The sequence below is a fragment of the Rhinopithecus bieti genome, unplaced genomic scaffold (assembly GCF_001698545.2).
Source record: "Rhinopithecus bieti isolate Rb0 unplaced genomic scaffold, ASM169854v2 scaffold_11565, whole genome shotgun sequence".
NCBI classification, from domain to species: Eukaryota; Metazoa; Chordata; class Mammalia; order Primates; family Cercopithecidae; genus Rhinopithecus; species Rhinopithecus bieti.
In genome coordinates this window covers 204,757-229,807 of record NW_016807049.1, presented here as the reverse complement: position 1 = coordinate 229,807, position 25,051 = coordinate 204,757, and the positions used below count along the sequence as shown (strand labels likewise).

The window sequence follows — 25,051 nt, the reverse complement described above, 5'->3', positions numbered from 1 at the left end:
CTGGCCAATTATAATAGATGCAGAAAAGGCATTCAGTAAAATCCAACATTGCTTCATGATAAAAACCCTCAACAAAGTAGACATTGAAGGAACATATCTCAAAATAGGAGCCATATATAACAGACTCCCAGCCAACATCATACAGAATGGGGAAAAGATAAAAGCATTTTCCCTGAGAACTGGAGCAAGACAAGGATGCCTACTCTCACCACTCCTAATCAACATAGTGCTGGAAGTCATAGCCAAAGCAATCAAGCAAGAAAAAGAAATGAAAGGCATTCAAATTGGAAAAGAAGAAGTAAAATTATCTCTGCTCACTGATGACATGATCTTCTAAACCTAGAAAACCCTAAAGATCCCTCCAAAAGATACCTAGACCTAATAAATGACTTCAGCAAAATTTCATGATACACAATAAATGTATAAAAATAAGTATCATTTCTGTACACCACTAACATTCAAACTAAGACCAAATCAATAACTTAGTCCCACTTACAATGGCCATACACAAAAGTAAAATACCTATGAATATTTAACTCAGGAAGTGAAAGATCTCTGCAAGGAGAACTATAAAACACTGATGAAAGAAATTGTGTAGATGGCACAAACAAATGAAAAAACATTCTGAGCTCATGGATCAGAAGAATCAACATCATTAAAATACTGTCCGGGCTTGTAATCCCAGCACTTTGGGAGGCTGAGGTGGGCAGATCACCTGAGGTCAGGAGTTTGAGACCAGCCTGACCAACCTGGTGAAACCCCATCTCTACTAAAAATACAAAAATTAACCAGGTGTGGTGGTGGCTGCCTGTAATCTCAGCTACTCGGGAGCCTGAGGCAGGAGAATTGCCTGAACCCACAAGGCGGAAGTTGCAGTGAACCAAGATCGTGCCACTGCACTCCAGCCTGGGTGACACAGTGAGACTCCATCTCAAAAAAAAAAAAAAAAAATACTGTTCGAAGCAATCTTCAAAATTGCAGAAGTGCAATTCCTATCAAATTACCAACATAATTTTTCACAGAATTAGAAAAAACAATCCTAAAATTCATATGGTACCAAAACTGAGCCTGAATAACCAAAGTAATCTTAAATAAAAAGAAAAAAAAAGCAGACATCACGTTTTGTGGCTTCAAATTGTACTATAAGACTATAGTAACCCAAACTGCATGGTACTGGTACAAAATTAGACGCAATAGATCAATAGAACAGAATAGAGCACCAAGAAGCAAAGCCACATGTGTAAAACCAACCAATCTTAAAGCTGACAGAAATAAATAATGGGTAAAGGACACTGTATGCAATAAATGGTGCTAGGACATTGGATAATCATATGTAAAACAATGAAACTGGACCCCAGTCTCTCACCATATACAAAAATTTACTCAAGATGGACTAAAGACTTAAATGTAAGACCTGAAACTGTAAAAATGCTCAAAGAAAACCTAGGAACAATTCTTCTGGACATTGGCCTAGGCAAAGAATTTATGACAAAGACCTCAAAAGCAAATGCAACAGAATGAAAAATAGATAAATGGGACTTAATTAAATGAAAACGCTTCTGCACAGCAGAAGAGATAATCAACAGAGTAAACAGACAACCTACAGAGTGGGAGAAAATACTTGCAAATTATGCTCCTGAAAATGAATTAGTGTCAAGAATCCAGAAGGAACTCAAGCGACTCAATAAGAAGAAGCTAATCCCATTAAAAAGTTGGCAAAGGATATAAACAGACATTTCTCAAAGAAGACATATAAGTAGGCAACAAATACATGAAAAACTGCTGAACATTCTTAGTCATCAGTGAAATGCAAATTAAAATCACAATGGAATACCATCTTTCAACAGTTAGAATGGCAGCTATTAGCAAGCCAAAAACAGCAGAGGTAGACATGGATGTGTGGAAAAGGGAATAGTTATATACTGTTGATACGTAAATTAGTACAACCTCTACAAAAAACAGTATGGGGATTCCTCAAATAACTGAAAGGAGAACTACCAGAAATCAACCCCGTTACTTGGTGTCTACCCAAAAGAGAAGAAATCACTGTGTAGAAAAGACACCTGCATTCATATGTTTGACAGCACTATTCTCAGTGACAAAGTCATGGAATCAACCTGTGTCCATCAACAGCATCATAACAGATGACAGAAATACATATTTTTTCTTTATATATGGAACACTACCATATTATATATACTACCATATATATATATATATATGGAATACTACTCAGTCTTAAAAAAGAATAAAGTTGTGTCCTTTACAGCAACATGGATGCAGCTGAAGGCTATTATCCTAAGTGTATTAACATGCAAACTGAAAATTAAATGCTACAAATTCTCACTTTTAAGTGGGAGCTAAATAATGGGTGCACATGGACATAAAGATGGAAACAATAGACTTAGAATCTCCAAAGGCGGGAAGAGGAAGAGGAGGGAAGGGTCAAAAAACTACCTATTGAATACTATGTTTATTATTTGGGTGATAGATTCAGTAGAAGCCCAAACCTCAGCATATGTGATATATCCATGTAACAAACCTGCATATATACCCCCCGAATCTAAAATAATAATTTTTAAAAGAACGAAATATATTCTAGGCAAAAATCAAATCAAAGCAAATGAACACAATTCAATCTCCTTTGCTTTGCCTGTTGTGTGATCACACCATGAGAGGCTGGGTCTGCCTCTGCATGGCATTTTTGCCAGCTCTTGTCCTTTGTATTTCCAGTTTTGCCTCCTTTATCTTTCGTCTTGACGTCTCGAACTCTGGTGCAACTTTGCTCCTGTGTCTTTTTTCCTACTGTTCATTATTTACCCTCTCCGGTCTCTGATCCTTTTTCTACTTGACTAACTTGTTAATCATTTTAGTCCCAACTCCCATGCATTGCCTTTGTCTTTTCCTTATTGACTTCTCTCTCGATAGGCAAATGGATGTTTCACTTAACTGTACTCATAGCTAATTTGCCAGTGTTAAGACTTTGGAGTCCGACTCCATGAGTTTGAATCCTGTCTCCTTTATTTAATGTTTCTGGAATCTTAATCAAGTTTTTTAATCACTAATTTCCTGATTTTAAGTAGGAGTAATTATAAACCCTTTCTTATAGAGTTTATTATCTTGGGTTATTATATGTAGAGAATTAGAATAGTTATATCAACATCATTCCATATTAACATTCCCATTTAAACATCTCTATAACATCTACATGTATGATTATTTGTCTCTCTCTCGATCTACCGTTTTCTTGAAGGAAAAAACTATGTAATATTACCTGCATACGAGTCCCTAACAAAGCTAGACATTCAAATGTTGGCTGAAATATTGTAATGTTAAATTATGTGGCTTTTGTCTCTAGGATTGGAATACCCTAGGCTTTAAGCATTGTTTTGGCAAGTAAGATTAGGAAGAAAAGAAACACACCAGAAGTTTTTTTGGCTTTCTGATTTTTATTTCCAGCAGTTTTGTGTTTCGATAGTTTGAATCCCTAAATTGGAATTAATTGATATTGCTATCAATATGGAAAGCTCAGCCCTAATGCATGTATTTGCATATTTTTAGTTAAAGGCTCAGTGAAGTTTTCATTTTATCTGAAGGATTTTTATTTAAGTTCAGCCTGGTATTAGTTAAGTGTATGCTTCATTTATATTCTTCAATAGGGTAGTTGTCTCTTAGCAAAGAAAAAGGAAAGGAATTGGCCCAAGGCATGTCTTTATTTCTATGCTACATTAGTGAAAGTCTGGGAGAGATTTGCTTATCCTGTAGGTAGAGTAATGCATAGATTTGGGTATGATTTGATATAAAACTTTAGTTCGAGTCAGCAATTTTCTAGTAGGAAAATTGTTCCAGCTCCTTTAGACTATACTGTCTACTGTACTGTCTAGCTCATGGATGCATATTATGTTTTCCCATGTCTTTTCTACTTTGGCTTTAAAACGAAGATTTGGAGAGAAATTTCACTGAGGACCACTTCAATGCCTACATCAGGCTGGGTGATAATAGCGCACTGCTTTCCTATATTTTAGGTTTGGCCAGTAGCCACATATATAAAATGTTTAAAGTATGTGTCATTTTCTATTATGTATATGTCCTTGAGTTTTTAATAACTAGCCCCCATACATTTATATTTTACATACAAAGTTGAAATAACCCTCAGTATTAAATAAAAGGTAGCTGTGAATTATTGCAAAGGTCAAGTTGTCATTTTATGCCTCAGATGCTCTCTTTCTTCTTCCTAGGAGTGTTCCACAGCATTGTTTTATTGTCCTAAGAACCTGCGCAGCGTAGAGGAGGAAGGTGCATTGGGACTTAGCTATTTCTCTTGCTGTCTAAGGAAAGATATTCTGAAAGTCATACACTGTGACATGTATGAACTACTTAAATTTACCTGACTTTTAGTTCATCGTCGAAAGGAAAAGTATGTCAAAAATCTCAAAACTAAAGCAATGTATCTTCAGTTAAATGACAACTTTAAATGACTCAGAGGAAAGGCACTGCATGTGTCTAAAAAATATCCCATACTGGCTGCACTTAAAAGCAACTGGAATGCACATTCATAGCTAATTATAAACAAAAACTAGTTAACACTTTAAATAAAAGGAAAATAGCAAAAGATTTAGAGCCTAGACAAGCACATGAAAGGGTTCTGAGTTGCCTTCCATCTGATATTACTCAAATGCAACTCTGTCTCCAATTACCTGGGAATATGTGGTATTCCCTCATGAAAGCTCAAGATCAGAAAGGGCGTCCATTTCGTGTCTTTGCTTACTCATAGCCATTTGGAACAAGTTCAGCAGAAATATTTCACATTGCAAAAGAGTCTGGAGCCAGACAGCGACTACAGACACTAATCACTGGGTCAAAATAGTAACTTAGTAGGACAGCAACCACCAGAAAGTATTAGTGGAGGTAGAGATTTGGAGTCAGATACATTAGTGCCGTTGGAGAAGACATCACCAAATAAAAAAGTTCTGTAACAGAACCATTAAATCACTATTTTTAATCAGTTGCATGTTCAGTGGCACAGGACTGTCTAAGCCAATGGTCTCTTTGGTAGGATCAAATCTAAAAGGTAATCTTATGCCCTTAACTCTAAAATAAATAGATGGAAAGAAAAGTAACCAAATAAATAAAAGCTGCCTCCTAAAACATTTGATGTTTCTTTTGTTGTATGGTTCCAACTATAGGCTTTCTCTGCCTCAAATTGCAGATCTCTATCATTTGAGATTTGGGGGTTGGGCAAAAGGGAAAACATCATCACTAAAATAATAGGTACAGCAAGTGATCAGCTTCCCTAAGGAGCTGCAATTTTAGGTCTATTCAAGTAAGGGTTACTGGTATTCTCTGAATATTGTCATGATAAACCACTTTTCATTGTTGCCTTTTTTCTTAAACTACATCATCCTGTTCCTTTCCTCCAGTGTCAGTGGAGGATTGATTGCTTTATTTTACTATCACTCTACTCCGCTATTAATTCTGTTTTCAGTATACTCTATCTCAGAACATTTTTCTTGGCAGTGGATCTCAAACATCAAGCTATGAATAATTACGCACAGTATGTTTGGAATAAAGAGGTGAGCTTTAGAAGAGGATTAAATTTTTTTAAAAAAATCATTCTATCTTTTAGATTTCATCAGGTTCTCACTAAATTCACCTAAAGTATTATCTTATCCCTTGTAGCAATTTTATTTACTGCTGTGTCTTTAAAAAGAAGGGAGGGGAGTAAGGAGCTATTAATCTCTGTGCTTCTACTGCAGGCATTGGACTTCTCCATTCTATGCCAATTAAAACAACTTCACACACAAATTAAGTAGAAGTAAAATCTATTAAATATATTTTAAAGCAATCCCGTGGTTTTATAAAGGTCTTGGCCATAATTTCTCTGTCGCTGTAAAGAGGCAACCTTATTTTAGCAAAGTATATTTTTAATTCAACATCTGGATTCTGTATAGAAAAATTAACAAGGAAATATGTGAGATTCCTACAATGGAAGACTTTTCACATATTGCAAGCAACGCATCTCCATCCTACTTTATAGTAATACTGATGTGGGCATAAAGGAAAGACAGGAAGAGGATGACTAGATACCAGGTGATTTATACATTATCTTATTAAATCATGAAACAACTCAATGAAAAAGAAATTGTTACCCTGCTTTAATGATGAATAAAAGTTATTACATCAAAGAAGCGACTATTCAAATTTATTGAAATCTACTGCAATTCAATGGCTGCATTACAATTCAAACCCAGGTTTACCTGACTAAAGCTCATGTTCTAGCTCCCAACACTGGACCTTGTGGGATCTGAAGATGAGAGGCAGAGTGGGAGAAAGACCTTGCAAAGTGTAAGCATTTACAAAAAAGTGTAGCTTTTATGGTACAAGGTAGAGGAGAGGTGATTGCTCTCAGAGATCTGGATGCCCTTGGGTGGTGATGTCCATTAGGCATCATAAAAACGCTTCTGTCAAAAGTGGTCTTTGGGAGGCTGAGGTGGGCGGATCACCTGAGGTCAGGAGTTCAAGACCAGCCTGACCAATATGATGAAACCCCATCTCTACTAAAACTAGAAAAATTAGCCTGCTGTGGTGGCATGTGCCTGTAATCCCACATACTTGTGAGGCTGAGACAGGAGAATCGCTTGAACTGGGGAGGTGGTGGTCGCAGTGAGCCAAGATCACGCCATTGCACTCTATCCCAGGCAACAAGAGCAAAACTCTGTGTCAAAAAAAAAAAAAAAAAAAAAAAGTGGTCAGGCATTGCTGGGCAACAGTAGCACAGAAAGCTCAGTGATTTGATGACAATATGAAGATCACCAACGAAGCCTTGTGCCTATTTGTCTATTTTGAATGCTGCTTTAGCTACCCTATAATTATCTTGATGATGAATGACCAGAAATTTGCCATCCTGATCATTTGAATCATGTCAAAAAGAAATGAAGTGTCTACTCTAAAGAGTTGGGAAATTAATCTTGTAGTAGAAAATTGAAATCTTTTTTATCTCTTTTATGCAATTCACTTGGCATACTTTATTAAAATGAAGTTTATTAATAGTTGATTATCACTACATAAGAAACTGCTGCTAAAAGTTACACTGGCTTTCAAAACTCTGCAAAACCATTTATGCCATTAGAAATCTGAAAATAATTTTTGTACTTTTAGAAAACAATACTCTAGGAAATCAAATAACAATAAGTTGTTGCAAATAGAAAAATCACCTCATTTTCTGTGTTACCTTCAGCAAAGTCATGTTTGAAAGTCTGTGCATGTAGCAATGGTGGTACACAGCCTATCAGAGTTGTTTCTCAAACTGAAAAGCACAGCTGGTCTGATTGGGGTCACTGCATGTAATTAGCTTGCTTGCCTCATGAATGAATGGCAGATGTATTTTATTCCAAATGATATCTTAATTTTCACTGATTAAATTACATTTTATTTTGGTTTGGAAGGTTTGCCCTCACCATGTAAAGCAACCATGTCCTGCAGTTGTCACTAAGTTAACCCCATAAGTATGTTTAAAAGAATTGTTGTCCAAGCATGGTGGCTCATGCCTGTAATCTCAACACTTTGAGAGGCCAAGACGGAAGGATTGCTTGAGCCTCGGAGTTTGAGACCACCCTGGGCAACATAGCAAGACCTCCATCTCTACAAAAAATAGATTGAAAAATTTAGCCAGGCGTGTTGGCACACACTGTAATCCCAGCCACTTGGAAGGCTGAAGCAGGAGGATTACAGGAGGAATTGCAGCTTGCAGTGAGCCATGGTTGTACCACTGCACTCCAGCCTGGGTGACAAAGTGTGACCCTGTCTCAAAAAATATATATATATGGTGACAATAAAATATTGATGATGCATATATGCAAGCAGCATGTTGGAAAAACGGTATCTCTGTTTTTCCATAAAATGGAATTGCACCCCAATTTTCAGAAAGTTTTCTCCTAAGATTGGTACACAAAGGAAATCTGTTCAGTTCCTTGAATTATTGACTCTACATCAGGAATTGAAATGTGTACTCTAATGTTCTTGCTCTGATCTCTCATTTGACTGTTTATTGAAGCTGATTACAGTTTGAATACACAAATCCCTTTAGCTTCAAAATTATGTAAAATAATGGATAATAGAGCATTTTAAGAGATTGTTTCTTATTGCAATTTGTCTTTCTGATTGTGATACGGCTATTAGGTTTGATAAGAAAGTCTGGCTTTATGTTTTGTTCCCTCAATAAGAATCAGTCTTCTGTCGAATTGGATTAAAGTTTTTGTTTCAGCCCAACTTGCTCACGCAACTAAGCAAGAGCTGTTTGGGTGAACATCAAGAGAGGTCATTATGAACAAATAAAACGTACTTTATTCCACTAAACACAATTGAAAAGCTTATGCTTTTTGAAAAGCTGTATGTGTTTTCTTTATTGAATATAACATTGGAATATAATAAATTATTAGTTGACTGACTCAGTTAAACATTATATATGATATCACTTTAAGAATGTTGAGATCTTCAGGTCCAGAATTTTCAAAGGTTGTTTATCTATTAAGTTTCTACTGATTATTGGAGTCACCATGCTAAGTATTTTGTACATGTTAACAGATGCATCTGCCTAAAGTCACAGAGATAATTTAAATGGCAAAATCAGGAATCGAATACAGATCTCTGGCATCTTGTTGTACGGTAGTGTGTTTTTAAGTGTCATAAATCATTTACTTTAATCTTCTAAAATAGTCTAGAAATTCCTTCTTCTAGTCTGCCTTAATCTCTGTACTTTGCAAAGAAAAGCAAAGATATGTGAGGGCAATTGGAAAATACCCTTCCTGAAAATAGTATGCATTGTAGTGCTTTTGTTACTTCGCCTAAACAAACTTTATGTATTCCTAGAATTGTTTCTGGAAGCAAGTCATCTTTTATGCAGGGCATCTCAGAGCAGATTTTTATAAAACATTATGTTCACGCTGGAGCCTTTTCAAAGTAAAATCATAGAATATTCATTCTATTTTTTAATATAGTTATCAATTGACCTGTAAGTTTATACAAACAATCTGGTGTACAAAAAGGGAAAGGAAAGAAGGAAAAAAATATCTGCTGCTACCTGAAATGATCCCTGTTAAATCCTGAAAATCCTGGCAAAGAGTGGCAACATGACACTGGGTTATGACTTTGCAGATACCATGCAAACCTTTGAAAGAACACTGTCTTGAGGTTGTAAAACATGAACTAGCCTAAGCTGTTCTATTGTGTTGTAAGCAGTGATAGAGACACTAACAGTTTCCAAGTGACCGTGGGTTTTATTTCATGCACAGTTCCCGTTTTTTTATCACCAATTTGCCCTGCTCCACTATGTCTCCTAAGTTCTCCAAATGGCCCCACATGTGACCCAAAGAGGAATGATAATAAAACACAACTTCTTCTTTCACTAGTCCCAGGGTTTATTTTTTACATTTTAATTTTTTTTTGTCCTGTTGCTCAGTGATTTTCAAACTGTGGGTCACAAACCATTAGTGAGTCATGAAATCTATTTAGCAGGTCCCAACAAATGTTTTAAAATCTAAGAGACAGACTAAAAATATCAAAGAGCAATGCATGAAGTAAGAGTATCTTCAAAACTTTCATGTCAAACATATATTAATATGTATGGAGGTGTAGGGAAATGGATGGAGGTGAAGTAATACATAATTCCTAGAATGCTTACTTGTCAAAAAAAAAAAAAAATGAAGTCACGGCCATACTTTAAGTGATGGAGTTCCTACGTTATTTTAAGCAATTTGGAATACTGATTTAATCTCCTCAAATTTGACCTTTGGGTTTGTAGCAGATCCCAATTCTTTATTTTTAAATAAAAATGATAGCAAGCAAATGGATATATTATCACATTCCCCCTTTTCAGAACAGACCATGATCTATTCACCTGTGGTCTGGTATGAACTACTGAAATGAGTTCAAAATTCTTAACATAACTGAGGAATGTCACATACCATTTCTGTTTAGGCGTTTTTTGTTTTTTTTGTTTTGTTTTGTTTTGTTTTTTTGACGTAGTGTTTACGCCTTTGCTTGAGGGAATTATTTTCAACTAATTGTTGGCATTTAAACACTGACACATCTAATATAAATATAAAGCTAGTGTTTTCTTCTCTCAGGTTAATGTGACTGCATTAAAGAAAGTTTTTCAGAATCCAAAATTTTGATTAGATAATATGTCTTGCCTGTGTCAATGTAATAAGATCCACTTAATTAAAATTAAGTAGAATCATTTAAATCATGTATCTATGACATCCATAGATTTGAAATAAGCTTCTGGTTGTAGTACAATAGAATTAATAATGAAAATAAGTTATGTTATTTAGGGCAGATGTTGCTTGAAACAGTGTAACAGCTTATCACTTATCTCATATACTTTTATTTTCTTGCACTTTCAGCCAAAATTGACCAAGAGGCAGAGGAAAATTCACTGACAGAGACTCATAAATGGTGAGAAATTACTTTATTTCCTCCCAGAATAGGCTTATAACATGCTAAGTGTATTTCATCTCAAGGAACCAATTATTAGTTACATTTTAATTTCCAAGCATAAAACAAAAAGACATCTAATAAAACAGTGTACTCTAAATAAATCCACAGTGGATTTCTGAATTTTTGTTACTCTGGGTAACATATAATTCTGTTAAATACCAAATTATTGTGACTAGCTTAGCACCTTCTCTTTTACATGGGATTTAGAACTATGGAAATACACAAAAGAATGAAGATAGCAAGAACCTGTTTCAGAGTTCGGATAATTTTTAAAAACTATGTAATTTCCGTATTCAAAAGTGAAGTCTAAGTAGGGAGCAATGAGCTTTCCTGGGATGCGCCTTCATTTCCAGAATGGAGACTTGCAATTATGGGTAAACATAGAAAAGTATCTCAGAAATCTCCCTGCTTCTCTGCCTCCATTTTCTCTTCTCCTCCCATCTCTCTATATCCGCCAGGGTTCTCTAGAAAGAAAGGACAAACTGGTGATACAGATATAAACACACACACACACACACACACACACACACACACACACAGGCTACCTCATTTTATTGCACTTCTCTTTGTTGTGCTTTGCAGATAATTGTATTTTTTTCCCCACAAATTGAAGGTTTGTGGCAACTCTGCTTCTAGTGAGCCTATCAGTGCCATGTTTCCAACAGCATGTGCACACCTCATGTCTCTGTGTTACATTTTGTTAATTCTTGTAATATTTCAAGCTTTTTATTTTTATTATCTGTTACCATAGGTGATCTGTGATCAGTGATCCTTTATGTTATTATTGTAATTGTTCTGGGACACCATGACCTGACCCATATAAGATGGTAAATGTAGTAGAAAAATATTGTATGTTCTAACTGTTCCACCAACCAGCTGTTCCCTTGCCTCTCCCCTCTCCTCAGGCCTCCATATTCCCTGAGACACAACGGTATTGAAATTAGGTCAATTAATTACCCAACAGTGGCCTCTAAGTATTCAAGTGAAAGAGTCACACATCTCTCACTTTAAAACAAAATCTAGAAATGGTTAACTGAATGAGGAAGGTATATCCAAAACCGAGATATGCCCAAAGCTAGACCTCTAGTGCCAAACTGTTGCCAAGTTATGAATGCAAAGAAAAAACTCTTGAAGGAAATTAAAAGTCTATTTCAATGAACACATGAATGATAAGAAAGCAAAACAGCATTCTTGCTGCTATGGGGAAAGTTTTAGTGGTCTAAATAGAAGATCAAACCAGCCACAATAGTCTGTTACCAAAATGCCAGGGGTTTGGTTGAGGACAGCTACACAGAAAGCCAGTCACTGAGATCAGTATTGCCAGGGAAGAAGGCTTTAATCGGGTGCTGCAGCCAAGGCGATGGGAGCTCAGTCTCAAATCCATCTCCCTGACTGACTAAAATTAGGGATTTATATAGCACGGAAGAAATGTAACCATGTATGGGAGAGTAGGAATTAGGGAGGGGTAAGGAAGAGGAGGTAGTCAGCAGCAAGCAACTGGTGGGTTAGGCAATCACAGTGGCTGAAGGGTCGGCATCTCATTGTCCAGATGCAGTGATCTGGTGAGTTTCAGTTCCTTGACACTATGTTGGAAGCCTGATGGTTGGTTTCCTGAGAAAGGAACTCAAAAAAGACAAATGTAACTTTCTCAAGTTTCAAAACTGTGAGGGTCAGTTTCTATGTTTATTCAAATTAAATCATAAACATCAGTGCTATGGGACCGTTGAACCTGTTTCAATTCCCTTAAACCAAAGCCTAATCCAGAGCAAGGCCCTAATGCTCTTCAATTCTATGAAGGGTGAAATAGGTGAGGAAACTGGAGAGGAAAAGTTTGAGGCCAGTAGAAGTGGGGTCATGAAGTTTAAGGAAAGAAGCTTTCTCTGTAACAAAAAAGTGCAAGGTGAAGCAAGAAGTGCTGATAGAGAAGCTGCAACTTATCCAGAAGATCTAAGGTAATTCATGAAAGTAGCTAAACAACATATTTCCAATGTAGATGAAATATCTTCTGTTGGAAGAAGATGCCATGTAGGACTTTTGTAGCTAGACAGAAATCAATGCCTGACTTTAAAGCTTCAGAGAACAGGGCCAGGCATGGTGACTCACGCCTGTAATCCTAGCACTTCGGGAGCCCAAGGTGGGTGGATCACCTGAGGTCAGGAGCTCGAGCCCAGCCTGGCCAACATGGTAAAATCCCTTCTCTACTAAAAATACAAAAATTAGCCCGGCATGGTGGTGCATGCCTGTAATCCCAGCTGTTCAGAAGGCTGAAGCAGGAGAATTGCTTTAACCCAGGAGGCAGAGGTTGCAGTGAGCTGAGATCACGCCAGTGCACTCCAGCCTGGGTGACAGAGCGAGACTCGGTCTCAAAAATAAATAAGTAAATAAATTTTTTAAAAAGTGAAACTTCAAAAAACAGGATGAGTGTCTTGTTAGGGGATAATGCAACTGGTAACTCTCAGCTGAAGCCAGTGCGCATTCCCCATTCTGAAAATGCTAGGGCCCGTAGGAATTATGTCAAATCTCCTCTGCCTGTGCTGTATAAATGGAACAACAAAGCCTGCACATCTGTTTATAGCATAGCTTACTGAATATTTTAAACCCAATGCTGAGACCCATTGCTCAGAAAAAAAGAAAAGATTCCCTTCAAAATATCACATCTCATGGACCATGCACTTGGTCACCCAAGAGCTCTGCTGGAGATGTACAAAGAGAATCATGTTTCAATGCCTGCTAAAACAACATTCATTTTGTAGCTCATGGAGCAAGGAGTACTTTTGACTTTCAAGTCTTATTATTTAAGAAATACATTTGGTAAGGCTATAGCTGCCATAGGTAGTGATTCCTTTAAGAGATCTGGGTAAAGTAAATTGAAACCTTCTGGAAAGGATTCACCGTTCTAGATGCCATCAATAACATTCATAATTCATGGAAGCAGGTCAAAATATCAACGTTAACAGGAGTTTGGAAGAAGTTAATTGTAACCCTCACAGATGGTTTTGAGGATTCCAAGACATCAGTGGAGAAAGTAACTGCAAATGTGGTAGAAATAGAGAATTGGTAGAGTCTGAAGATGTGACTGAGTTGCTGCAATCTCATAATAAAACTTGAACAGATGAGGAGTTGCTTCTTATGAATGAGCAAAGAAAGTAGTTTCTTGAGATGGAATCTACTCATGGTTAAGATGCTATGAACATTGTTGAAATCACAACAAAGAATTTAGAATATCACATAAACTTAGTTGACAAAGCAGGAGTAGGGTTTGAGAGGATTGACTCCAGTTTTGAAAGAAGCTCTTCTGTGAGTAAAGTGCTATCAAATGGCATCATATACTACAGAGAAATCTCTTGCGAAAGAGCGAATTGATGTGGCAGATTTCATTGTTGTCTTATTTTAAGAAATTGTCACAGCCACCCCAGCCTACAGCAGCCACCATTCCAATCAATCAGTAGTCATCAACATCAAAAAGATACTGAGTCACTGAAGACTCAGATAATCATTAACATTTTTTTAGTAACAAAGTATCTGCGAATAAAGTATGTATTTTTTCAGACATAATTCTGTTGCATACTTAATAGACGGTAGTATAATGTAAACATAACTTTTATATGCACTAGGAAACCAAAAAATTCATGTAACTCTATTACAATATTCATGCACTTTATTGCAGTGGTCTGGAACGAAACCCACAATATCTCTGAGGTTTTCGCGTGTGTGTGTGTGTGTGTGTGTGTGTGTGTGTAAAGAAAGATAGAGAAACTTATTTTAAGGAATTGACTCATGCAATTGTAAAAGTTGGCAAGTCTAAAATTAGCAGGGCAAGGTGACAATTCCGGTAGGAGTTGATGTTGCAATCTTTTTTTCTTCTCTTTATAAATTTTAATTTTTATTTTAGATGAAGGGATACACGTGCAGGTTTGTTACGTGGGTATATTGCATGACACTGAGGTTTGGAATCTAAATGATCCCATCACCCAGGTATTGAGCGTAGTACCCAGTAGGTGGTTTTTGAGCCCGTGATCCCCCTGTGTTGTTCAGTAGCTCCAGTGTCTGTTGTTCCTATCCTTATGTCTATGTGTGATCAGTGTTTAGCTCCCACTTACAAGTGAGAATAGGCAGTATTTGGTTTTCTGTTCTTGCATTAGTTCTCTTAGGATGATGGTCTCCAGCTCCATCTGCATTCCTGCAGAGGACATGATTTCACTCATTTCATAGTTGCGTAGTATTCCGTGATGTATGTGTACCACATTTTCTTTATCCAATTCACGGCTGATGGGCACCTGGATTGATTCCATGTCTTCGCTATTGTGAATAGTGCTGCGATGAACATACGACTGTGTGTGTTTTTGATAGAATGCATTATTTTCCTTTGGGTGTATACCCAGTAGTGGGATTGTTGAGTCGAATGGTATTATAGTTCTGTTTTCAGTTCTTTGAGAAATCTCCAAACTGCTTTCCACAGTGGCTGAACAACTTTGCATTCCCACCAACAGTGTACAAACATTCCCTTTTCTGCACAGCCTTGCCAACATCTGTTACGTTTTGACTTTAATAATTGCCATCCTGACTGGTGTGAGATAGTATCCAATGGTGATTTTGATTTGTATTTTTCTGACGATTAGCGATGTTGAGCATTTTTCCATGTTTGTTGGCCACTTGTATGTCTTCTTTTGAGAAGTGTCTATTTATGTCCTTTGCCTATTGTTTTAATTGGATTGTTTTTGCTTGTTGATTTGATTAAGTTCCTTGGAATATTGCAATCTTGAGTCTGAAGCAGTCTACAGACAGAATTATTTCATATTCAGGAACCTGAGTCTTAAGATCTTCAACTGATTGGAGGAGACCCAGCATGTTTTAAAGGGAAATCTACTTTTTTCAGTGCCTAGTAATGTAAGTGTTAACCACACCTAGGCCAGTCACAGTGGCTCATGCCTGTAATCCCAGCACTTTGGGAGGCCGAGACAGGCAGATCACATGAGCTCAGGAGTTTGAGAGCAGCCTGGTCAACCAGCCAGGCCAACATGGCAAAACCTCATTTCTACTAAAAATACAAAAAATTAGCCAGGCATGGTGGTAGGGGCCTATAATCCCAGCTATTCAGGAGGCTGAGACATGAGAATCGCTTGAACCTGGGAGGCGGAGTTTGCAGTGAGCCGAGATCACGCTACTGCACTCTAGCCTGGGCAACAGAGACTCCTCAAAAAAAAAAAAAGTTAACCACACCTAAAAACTGCTTTCACAATAGCATCTAGACTGGTGTTTGACCCCAAAATGGGCACTATGACCTGGCCAACTTGATACATAAAATTAACTATCACAATTTCTAAAGAGAAACCTTATGAGCCTTGAGGAAAAAATTTATTGAAGAAATTCTCTGCCATTAATTCAGTAGGCAAGATCTTTTTTTTTTTTTTTTTTTTTTTTTTTTTGAGACATAGTCTTGCTCTGACAACCAGACTGGAGGCCATCTCAGCTCACTGCAACCTCCATCCCTGCCAGGTCAGGCAATTCTCATTCCTCAGGCCTCCCCAGTAGCTAGAATTACAAGCATGCGCTGGCCACACCAGCTAATTTTTTTTTTTTTTTTTTTTTTTTTTGTATTTTTAGTATAGATGGGGTTTGGTCATGTTGGCCAGGCTGGTCTCAAATTTTTGGCCTCAAGTGACCCGCCCGCCTCGGCCTCCCAAAGTGCTGGGATTACAGGCATGAGCCACCGTGCCTGGCTGGCAACATCTTTTATATTCACTGAACAGATACTACATATTTAGTAGTTCTTGGCTTGATAACAAATATTGTCATAGCAAACTAGTAAACAGAATTCACCAGTTTCTATGAAAAGCAAACGCTGAGGTCAAAGGCCTGAAATTATAAAATCAGAAATTTCAGTGAGTTGCATGAAAAAATTACTGGCAAATGACAAAATCGTTACCATCTTTTATAATTAAACAATGAACCCCGAAATTCAAAAGTAAAACTAAGAATAATGAATCATATGGAACATTTGAGTTTACTCCAAAGACAGAAGTCTCTGTGCCATTTTTCTCAGCACTCCTATGTAACTGGGGCACCAATCAGTAGTAACTGTACGCAGGAAAGCAGTGTAACTCTGATCCTCTGGGCTTTTGAGTCTGGATCCTGCCTCTTACACGTGATAGCTCTGTGACCTTAGACCAATCCCATCACCCCAGGAAAATAGTGCCTACTTTGTAGGTGAGAATTAAATGAAATCTCTGGCAGATGCTTAGTCCCAAGCGATCAATAGATGTTACTCGCTACGTTATTTTCACATTATTTTTATAATCGGAAATTATAAAAAGTTTAGTGGTAGAATTAGAAACCAGAGTCAGATTTCAGACTTGGGCAATGTATTTGTTTGTTGTCATGTTTCTCGCTGTCTCCATGGATTGCAGCCCTGGGTGGCCTCGGATGGTTATGGAGCATAGATTTTGGAATCAGGTCTGTATTTCGGTACCTGCACCAAACTGCTGGCACCATGGCTCCAAGGATTTATTGCAACTTTTGAATCCATGTCCTCATCTGTAAGAAAAAGAAAAACAATGTCCACATTATAAATGTGGTGATCAGTTCATTACTTAACTCATTAAGTAGGTTAAATGAGTAAAATATATATGTAGAGTATCAACTTCATAAGAGCTTTTCAAAATTTCCTTTTCTTCCATTTACCAAAATACCCGAGCTTGGGAGACTGACTTTTAGCATGAACTGTCTTCACAACAACCATTAAACTGGAGGAAACAATATAAAACAGTTATTTAACATGTCTAGAAATTGTTCTATGGACATGCAGCAAATGGGGAATCATTTGTCCAAGAAAATCTAAATCATGATAAGAACAGCAAGAGTCTAAGGCATTGGAATCACTACCTATTGTGTCCTACTACGTCTTATGGGAGCCGCTGCAGCAGCTCTAATCCAGACACTTACAGTCACGAAAATAGGGGCTTCCACTCTCCCAAGCTCATACGCGGAAGCTCTGGCGTCTCACTGGGTCAGCAGGCTGCCAGAATTACTCATCCCACTACCTCCAGCTTATTGCAGTTCTGTTCCAGACTAACAGTGCAGGTAAGAAGGGGCTCCCTTTCTCAACACTTCATTACTTAAAAGGCAGATGCTCCAGCTTAGGTGTTGCAGACCAAGAATGCTGGGCCCCAGTGCTTCCACTCTAGCTGACTTTTAGGGCAGAGATTCTACACCAGGAGGGAGAATACATGAAGACTAGGGGTCCCCCACCTCAACTCCTTGTTACACAGCAGGAGTGTTGCTTTGGAAGAAGCAGACCACTGTCCTAATCCTAGCTTTAACCATTGTGCAGGTGCACAGAAGTCCTGCCCAGAGCTCTACAGATCTGCTTGAGAATGCGGATTTTGTTTGGAACAGAACGTGAAGAACTTCATACCTAAGAGCTTTGTCTGAAACAATAGAGGTCTAGATGGAGAGCAGTTGAGAGGGTATTCGTAGCTCCATGATACAGCAGCAACAAGCAAAATGGCTGAGCAATCAGAAGTTTAACAGAGAGATCAAGGGAAGAAGATAGCCAAGAAGGATCCTTTTGGAATCATAGTCAATCCCAGAGGTTGGAAGGCTGTGCATAAGCTTACTAGGCTGCACCCGCTAATAAGCATCAGATCAGGAGGTCAGGCTGACTTGGAAACAATCCCCAAGCTGTGTAGGAATCCATGAACATATGCTATAAGCCTCACTGGCACCAGGGAACTCAGCACAACCGCTGACCACCACTGGCAGAACAATAAGATATGTAACCCAGGAGCAACTCATAGGAAGCCAGGGTAAAAAATAAAATCACTATATTCCTTCCTATAGTCTGTCTAATAGCCACAAAACAAGCATACCAGTATCAGCCCAGTTAACTGCTTCTAGGACCTTGTATGTAAGCAGAGAGAAACATTTCTGCTGATGTGCAGTGGGCATCCACCTGCCGGGCTGGCTGGCAGGCTGCCTCCTCTCAGACCATTGAGGGAATGGTGGACTTTGACCAAGATTCTAGAGTCCCAGGTCTCCTTCCCAGCATTGAGGCCTTGAATATTTCATCTGCCACCCCAGTCTCAACAGTGGCTCACCATATGTACTTTCTTCCTATGTAAATTTCTTTAGGACCCAAAGCCTCAGTTTTTTATGGAGCTCTTCTTTTGCTTGACTTGGCCAAGACTTTCTTTACTCCCCCCCCCACCACACACACACACACAAATGAAACAAAATACATACACAGGCCGGGGTGGTGGCTCACACCTTTAATCCCAGCACTTTTGGAGGCCAAGACAGACAGATCACCTGAGGTCAGGAGTTCAAGAACACAGCCTGGCCAACATGGTGAAACCCCATCTCTACTAAAAATATTAAAAAATTAGCCAGGTATGGTGGCATGCACCTGTAATCCCAGCTACTCCGGAGGCTGAGGCAAAGAATCGCTTGGACCCGGAGGGCAGAGGGTTCAGTGAGCCGAGATGGAGCCACTGCACTCCAGCATGGGTGACAGAGTGAGACCCCATCTCAAAAAAAAAAAAAGATACACATGCACATACACATATACAGATCCTAACTGTATTTTATCTCCAAATATTTCAGTTGTCTTGGCAAGACCTAGAGGGAGAGGATAGCCAGGAGTATGAATTTAGGCATACATTTTTCCTATCTTCCATTTCTCCTTTTATTTTTATTATAGATTATTCTTATCATGTTCTACATATCATATTATCACAAACTAGATGAAATTAATTTTGGAGGCAAGACTTGGAGGTACTAAAAAAGTTGTTCTTCATTTTCCAGCCCTCTATTTAGCCCTTTGACATTGAGACAGAAAATACACGGGGAAGTTTCATTTTATAACTGTATCAAAAAGTTCCTAATCCAAGGAATTGGCTGGTGGGATTCTGTTTTTATCTCAGTGATGCTGTAACAGCCAGAGGCAACAGAGTACACCCTATGGCAGGAGATACTGACAAACTGGTGACAAATTTTTGTGCTTTGATTTTTAAAAATGGCTTATTATCCCAGCACTTTGGAAGGCCAAGGCGGGTGGATCACAAGGTCAGGAGATCGAGACCATCCTGGCTACACAGGTGAAACCCCATCTCTACTAAAAACATAAAAAATTAGCCGGGCGTAGTGGCAGGTGTCTATAGTCCCAGCTACTCGGGAGGCTGAGGCAGGAGAATGGCGTGAACCTGGGAGGCAGAGCTTGCAGTGAGCCCAGACTGCACCACTGCACCACTGCACTCCGGCCTGGATGACAAAGCAAGACTCCGTCTCAAGAAAAAAAAAATGGCTGAGAGTTATTTACAGATAATTGTGATAGCTAAGTTGGGCTATCAGATGCCATAAGGATCAAATAAGGATCATATAATAACTGAACAGCCTTTTCTGTACCAAAAGAGAAGTTTCCCAGAGCTTTTGAGGCGATCCAGCGTTCCGTATGCTCACCAAGGTTATCATGAGAGAAGGCAGGGCTGCGTGGTGGACAGGACGCTGACATTTCCTCTTAGCCTAGCTCTGCCACTCCAGAATTACAAGTGGGTAAACCACAGAATGTTCCCCAAGTTCCCGGGCCTCCACTTCATCATATGTAAAAAGGAATATAACCTCACCCTTTCTTTCATCCTCTGGGGCTGTAGGAATATGGAATAGCTTGTTCTCTGCAAAGCTTCTTCAAGTGTGGGTCCTAAGAGCGATTTCTTGAAGACTTATTCATGTGAAAATATTTTGTAACCCTCACACACACATTATCAGCTTGCTTTGAAAGGCATTATCCTCATTTGTCTTTACATTCTAGTACATTTTTTTAAACATCTTGACTCTTAGCCCATTTAAAATGGATAAGCTGAACTTTTATCAAGAAAATAATTACGATTGTCTTCTATAAATAGTATTAAAACAAACAATGGTTAGTGTATTTTTTAAATCAAGCCAGATCATTTTCATATTCCATTTGTTAGCATAATAGTTTTAATGTGCTAATTCTGTTTATTCATGCATTTTGCTATTAATCTAGAAAGTGGAACGTTGAGCTCCTTTTTCTCATGAGCAAAACTGTATAGCTTTCGAATAAATAGTTTAACTGATCTCTTCGGTTCTCCTGGAAAGTAAGGCGGCTGGGCAGATGAGTCTTGAACCATACCCAAATCCCAAATGCAAAGCAGATGAATATATTCTCATCTTCAGATGATTTCATTGGGGAAGCCAAGCCATCATATTGTATTACAAGATGGATTTCGGCAGAATGCTGTTAAGGTTGGCTTCATCCCCATTGTGTGTGTTTATGTCAGCTTCTGCTTCTATTTTATTTTTAATTAGCATACACGGCTTTCTTCAATTATGGAAAAGTATCACCAGACCAAATATGATTGTTTTTATTTCCTACAGAGTCACTTAATGTCTATGTCAGCTCATAGGCAGAGAATGGAGAAATTTTGAATTTGTCTAATAAATGTCCATTCCTCTATATTCAAATTTAAAAAATAATGAGACTGGGAGTTACAACATCTGCTTTGTTTCTTAATAAACTAAGGCTAACTTGAAACTTTTCTTCAGATTTTTTTCTTCTATTTATTTAATTTCTATGGGTAAAAACTATATTTTCAGGCGAAATTGACTTCGATGTAGAAAAAGAAAAGGTTTTAGAAACACAGTTTGTTCCAGCTATCAGTTGCGTTGATTTCACTAAATTTAATTCTGGCATCAATAAAGCTAATATAAATGACTGAATGTAAAATTTGAATTATATTGCAACTATTCAGTTAAATCGCTTACCCTTGTTAGTCAGTGAAGGTGACATTCTGGGCAAAGGAAATCAGGGTGAGAAATGTGTGCACCTCTGTGAGTAATGGCAAGCAAAGCAATGTGTATGAACTACTCCTATCATTGTAAAGCCACTTTTTTCTAGGAAGTCTGTGATGTTTCCTACAAATTAAAACATTTATTTTAAGATATTTGTATTTTTCTACAAGACATACATGCTATTGACATTTTATATAAAACTTTAAAACAGCCGGGTGCAGTGGCTCACACCTGTAATCCTAGCACTGGGAAGCCGAAGCAGGCAGTTCAACTGAGGTCAGGAGTTCGAGACCAGCCTGAACAACATGGTGAAACCCTGTCTCTACTAAAAATACAAAAATTAGCCTGGTGCAGTGGCAGGCGCCTGTAATCCCAGCTACTCGAGAGGTTGAGGCAAGAGAATTGCTTGAACCCAGGGAGCAGAGGTTACAGTGAGCTGAGATCATGCCACATGTCTCAGAATAGAAGTCTTTTTTTTCCTCCAGGAGCTAAAGACATCTAGAAAGATTAGATAGAACTGATCTTGTGATGAGACCATAAGATGATAGTGAATTTGTTTAATAAGGAAGCAAATAGCACAATTAAACTTAGAGAATTAATAAGTAATGTGCTTTATTTGGACATTATTATGTGATAAAGATTTGACTGTATAGTTTTAAAATGTACTCAGTGTATCTCATATGACCTTTTTAAAAATATTCTTAAAGAGAATACACTAGATTCTCTCTCCTACTTAAATAATAGCAAGGCAATTGGAAACAACCAGTAATAAAAGACAAGAAGTTGTAATGGAAGAACGCACATTTGTAGAAGAACTTTAAATCACACATTTTAAAAAATAAATACTATTTCTGCATGTAATATTGCTTAAATGGTATTTTAGCAAAGCCAAGATTGCATAACAAATGAATTGAAATGGAAAATTAATCTTTCATTCAAAATAAAGACAAAAAACGGGGAAAGAAAGAAAACAGAATGTTGGTTCCACTGGTTTCATACAGTATGTAACTATTCATTTGTCACGGGAGAGAAAATATTTAATCAGTTCCGAACTGATGCACACATACTTTATCATGTTCAGTGACTTTTAGAGTGTCAGTTTGTAAAATGTTTATCCAAGGAATGGACTTCTGGCACATGGATAAAATGAAAAGTGAAATGTTTAGTTCATAATAGGCATATTTTCCAGAATCTTTCTGAGTAACTATCCGGAGATGAATAGAAAGACTACAGGTCTGTGTTTATCTGGCTTAGGCTGGCCGACCAGGCAGGCTCCAGCCTGGTATTAAAACTGAAGTGACATGGAATGTCTTTGCAAAAGCCCCAAACAATGACATCATTCCCTTAATAATATTGATAATGTAGAACAAAGTTAGAGTTTGTTATTTCCCAATTTGGATTTCTTAGTTAACTACTTCTAATCCTGGCAGAAGATTTACTGTCTGGAGGCCCAGCAGAGCAAGGCTTCCCAGGTAGAAAGCTGTTATTTCATGCCTTTTACTTTTGGGCCACGTGGTAAGTTTTAGATACAGCACTTTTCTTTGTACAAATGGGTTTTCTTCTGTGGCTACGTTATCCAACTTTTTATAAAATCCATTTACATGAACAGTAGGGGAACCCATGACACCCTCTGCAGATTTTCTGGCCTTGGCAAGTTATAAAAAATCTGAGGTGGAGATCGCTCCTAAAGTTTGTTTGTTAGCGTTAGTGCTTTTCAAATAGAAGGATTTCAGGATTTTCTGATTATGAGAATTTTAATGCTTTTTTCCAGTCTTGGTTGATAATTATAAGAGAAACATCAAAGAATTTCTGCCCTTTGGAAAAGTTTTGTTGTAAAAATGGAAGCTTTCCTGTTGTATAAACTTGAGATCTTTCCCACCCCAATATTTAAAATATTTGTTGGCCTAGAACAGACTAAACTGTCTCCAGAAGCTATGTTCTCCAAGTTAATAGAGGTTAGAACTCTTAAATTAACTTTTGTGTCCTAAAACCTGAAAGAAGAGTAATGAAATCACTGTGTTTGCTGGGGATTCTAATCACTGTGCTCTTGAAATGCAAGTAGCACAAGGGGTGGAGAGGGTGAAGATAATACAAGAAAGGAAGGATATACTATTTTGTCTACTGTTTTGTATTTTTAAAAAGTAGAAAGTGGAAAGAATAAGGGCTAACAAATGAGGTTATGAAGTGTCTTTAGGACCAGCGCGGTGGCTCCCCCCTGTAATCCCAGCACTTTGGGAGGCCAAGGAAGGTGGATCACCTAAGGTCAGGAGTTTGAGACCAGCCTGACCAACATGGAGAAACCCTGTCTCTACTAAAAATACAAAATTAGCAGGGCATGGTGGTGCGTGCCTGTAATCCCAGCTACTCAGGAGGCTGAGGCAGGAGAATGGCTTGAACCCAGGAGGCGGGTGTTGCAGGTGAGCTGAGGTTGCGACACTGCATGCACTCCAGCCTAGGCGACAAAAGCAAAACTCTGTCTCAAAAAAAAAAACTGTAGTATCATGCTCCAAATCTATTAGGATTGTCCATCTTGAGAAAATATGCTTCAAGCACCGCAGAGATTGCAGAACTCAATAGTTAAGTAAATGAGTCTACAATCATTGTTCAGAGGAAGAAAAAAAATTTTTTCTAAGGAGAATTAAAACGAGTTATTGATTTATATCTACGTTTTATGAGGCAAATTGGAAATCAGTTTTAGAAGATTGTCATTAGAAGGGCTCATTTGCCTACAAATTACAAAGGAACAATTAAACTACATTACAGGCCCAAAGGCATTTCTCAGTGGCCTCCAGAATCCCACAGAAAGGGAAGCAGCCTCCAGCGGGGAAGCGCAGGGAGCAGCTTCAGGAGCAGGAAGTGAAGGGAAGCAGCCTCAGGACGGTGGAGGGGGGAGGGGAAGCGAAGGGAAGCAGCCTCAGGACGGGGGTGGGGAAGCGAAGGGAAGCAGCCTCAGGAGTGGGGGAAGCCAAGGGAAGCAGCCTCAGGAGTGGGGAAGTGGGTCAGGTGCAAGCACCAGATCTCCCCCAGGGCGGCGTCTAGTGCCTTGGTTAAGATCCTGCTCTGAGAAACAATGCTGGCATTCAAATCCTGTTATAGCCCCTTTTATTTTCTTTTTCAGTTTTCTGACTTTGAGGAAGTTACTGAAACTTCCGTATCTCCATTTTCTTGTTTCTAAAATGAGGGCAGTAGAACAGTGCCTGGCTCAGAGTTAGCACATTATAATTACTTAGTATCATTCTTACTTGGTATTTATTGTAGTGACCTGCCACTCATGACTAGTTTGAATTTTCTCCATGGATATTAATGCAAATTCTCAAAAGGGTGAATCTGGTTAGTTCCTAGATAGGTAATATAAGCTCATGAAGGATACCAGCTCCCCCAGCCTGGTCTATAGTTGAGACAAGGTTTCTAAAATCAATGTAAGGAAGAAAAATGGAACATTAACTTTTTGGGGAGATGGGAAGGACTGGTGGAACAATCAAGCTCACAGATATAACCATCTGAAAAGAGATAATTTGGAGTATATTGAGTGAACTTTTTTAAATTGAAGTTTTTTCATTATGAGAGCGTTACATCAAGAACCGTTCATCATCTGATTTTTTGTTGCCTACTCCGGCTTGCATCAGATGTGGATAAACCTTAAAAGTAGCATGAAGAAATTTTTTTGGCTGATTTCCCTACCATTTGCCTTGAAAGATGATGTAGGTATAGGGTTGGTTGGAATTGTAGAAATTACAGCTACACT

At 38.2% G+C, this 25,051-nt stretch overlaps 1 protein-coding gene across 1 annotated transcript in view; it reads left to right on the top strand.

The window, feature by feature from the left end:
* Positions 1-25,051, top strand: part of FMN2 (formin 2) — a 411,725-nt gene that overhangs the window by 315,903 nt on the left and 70,771 nt on the right. Inside the window, 1 exon segment of the mRNA XM_017879766.1 lies at positions 10,404-10,455. Coding sequence (XP_017735255.1) covers positions 10,404-10,455 — 52 coding nt within the window.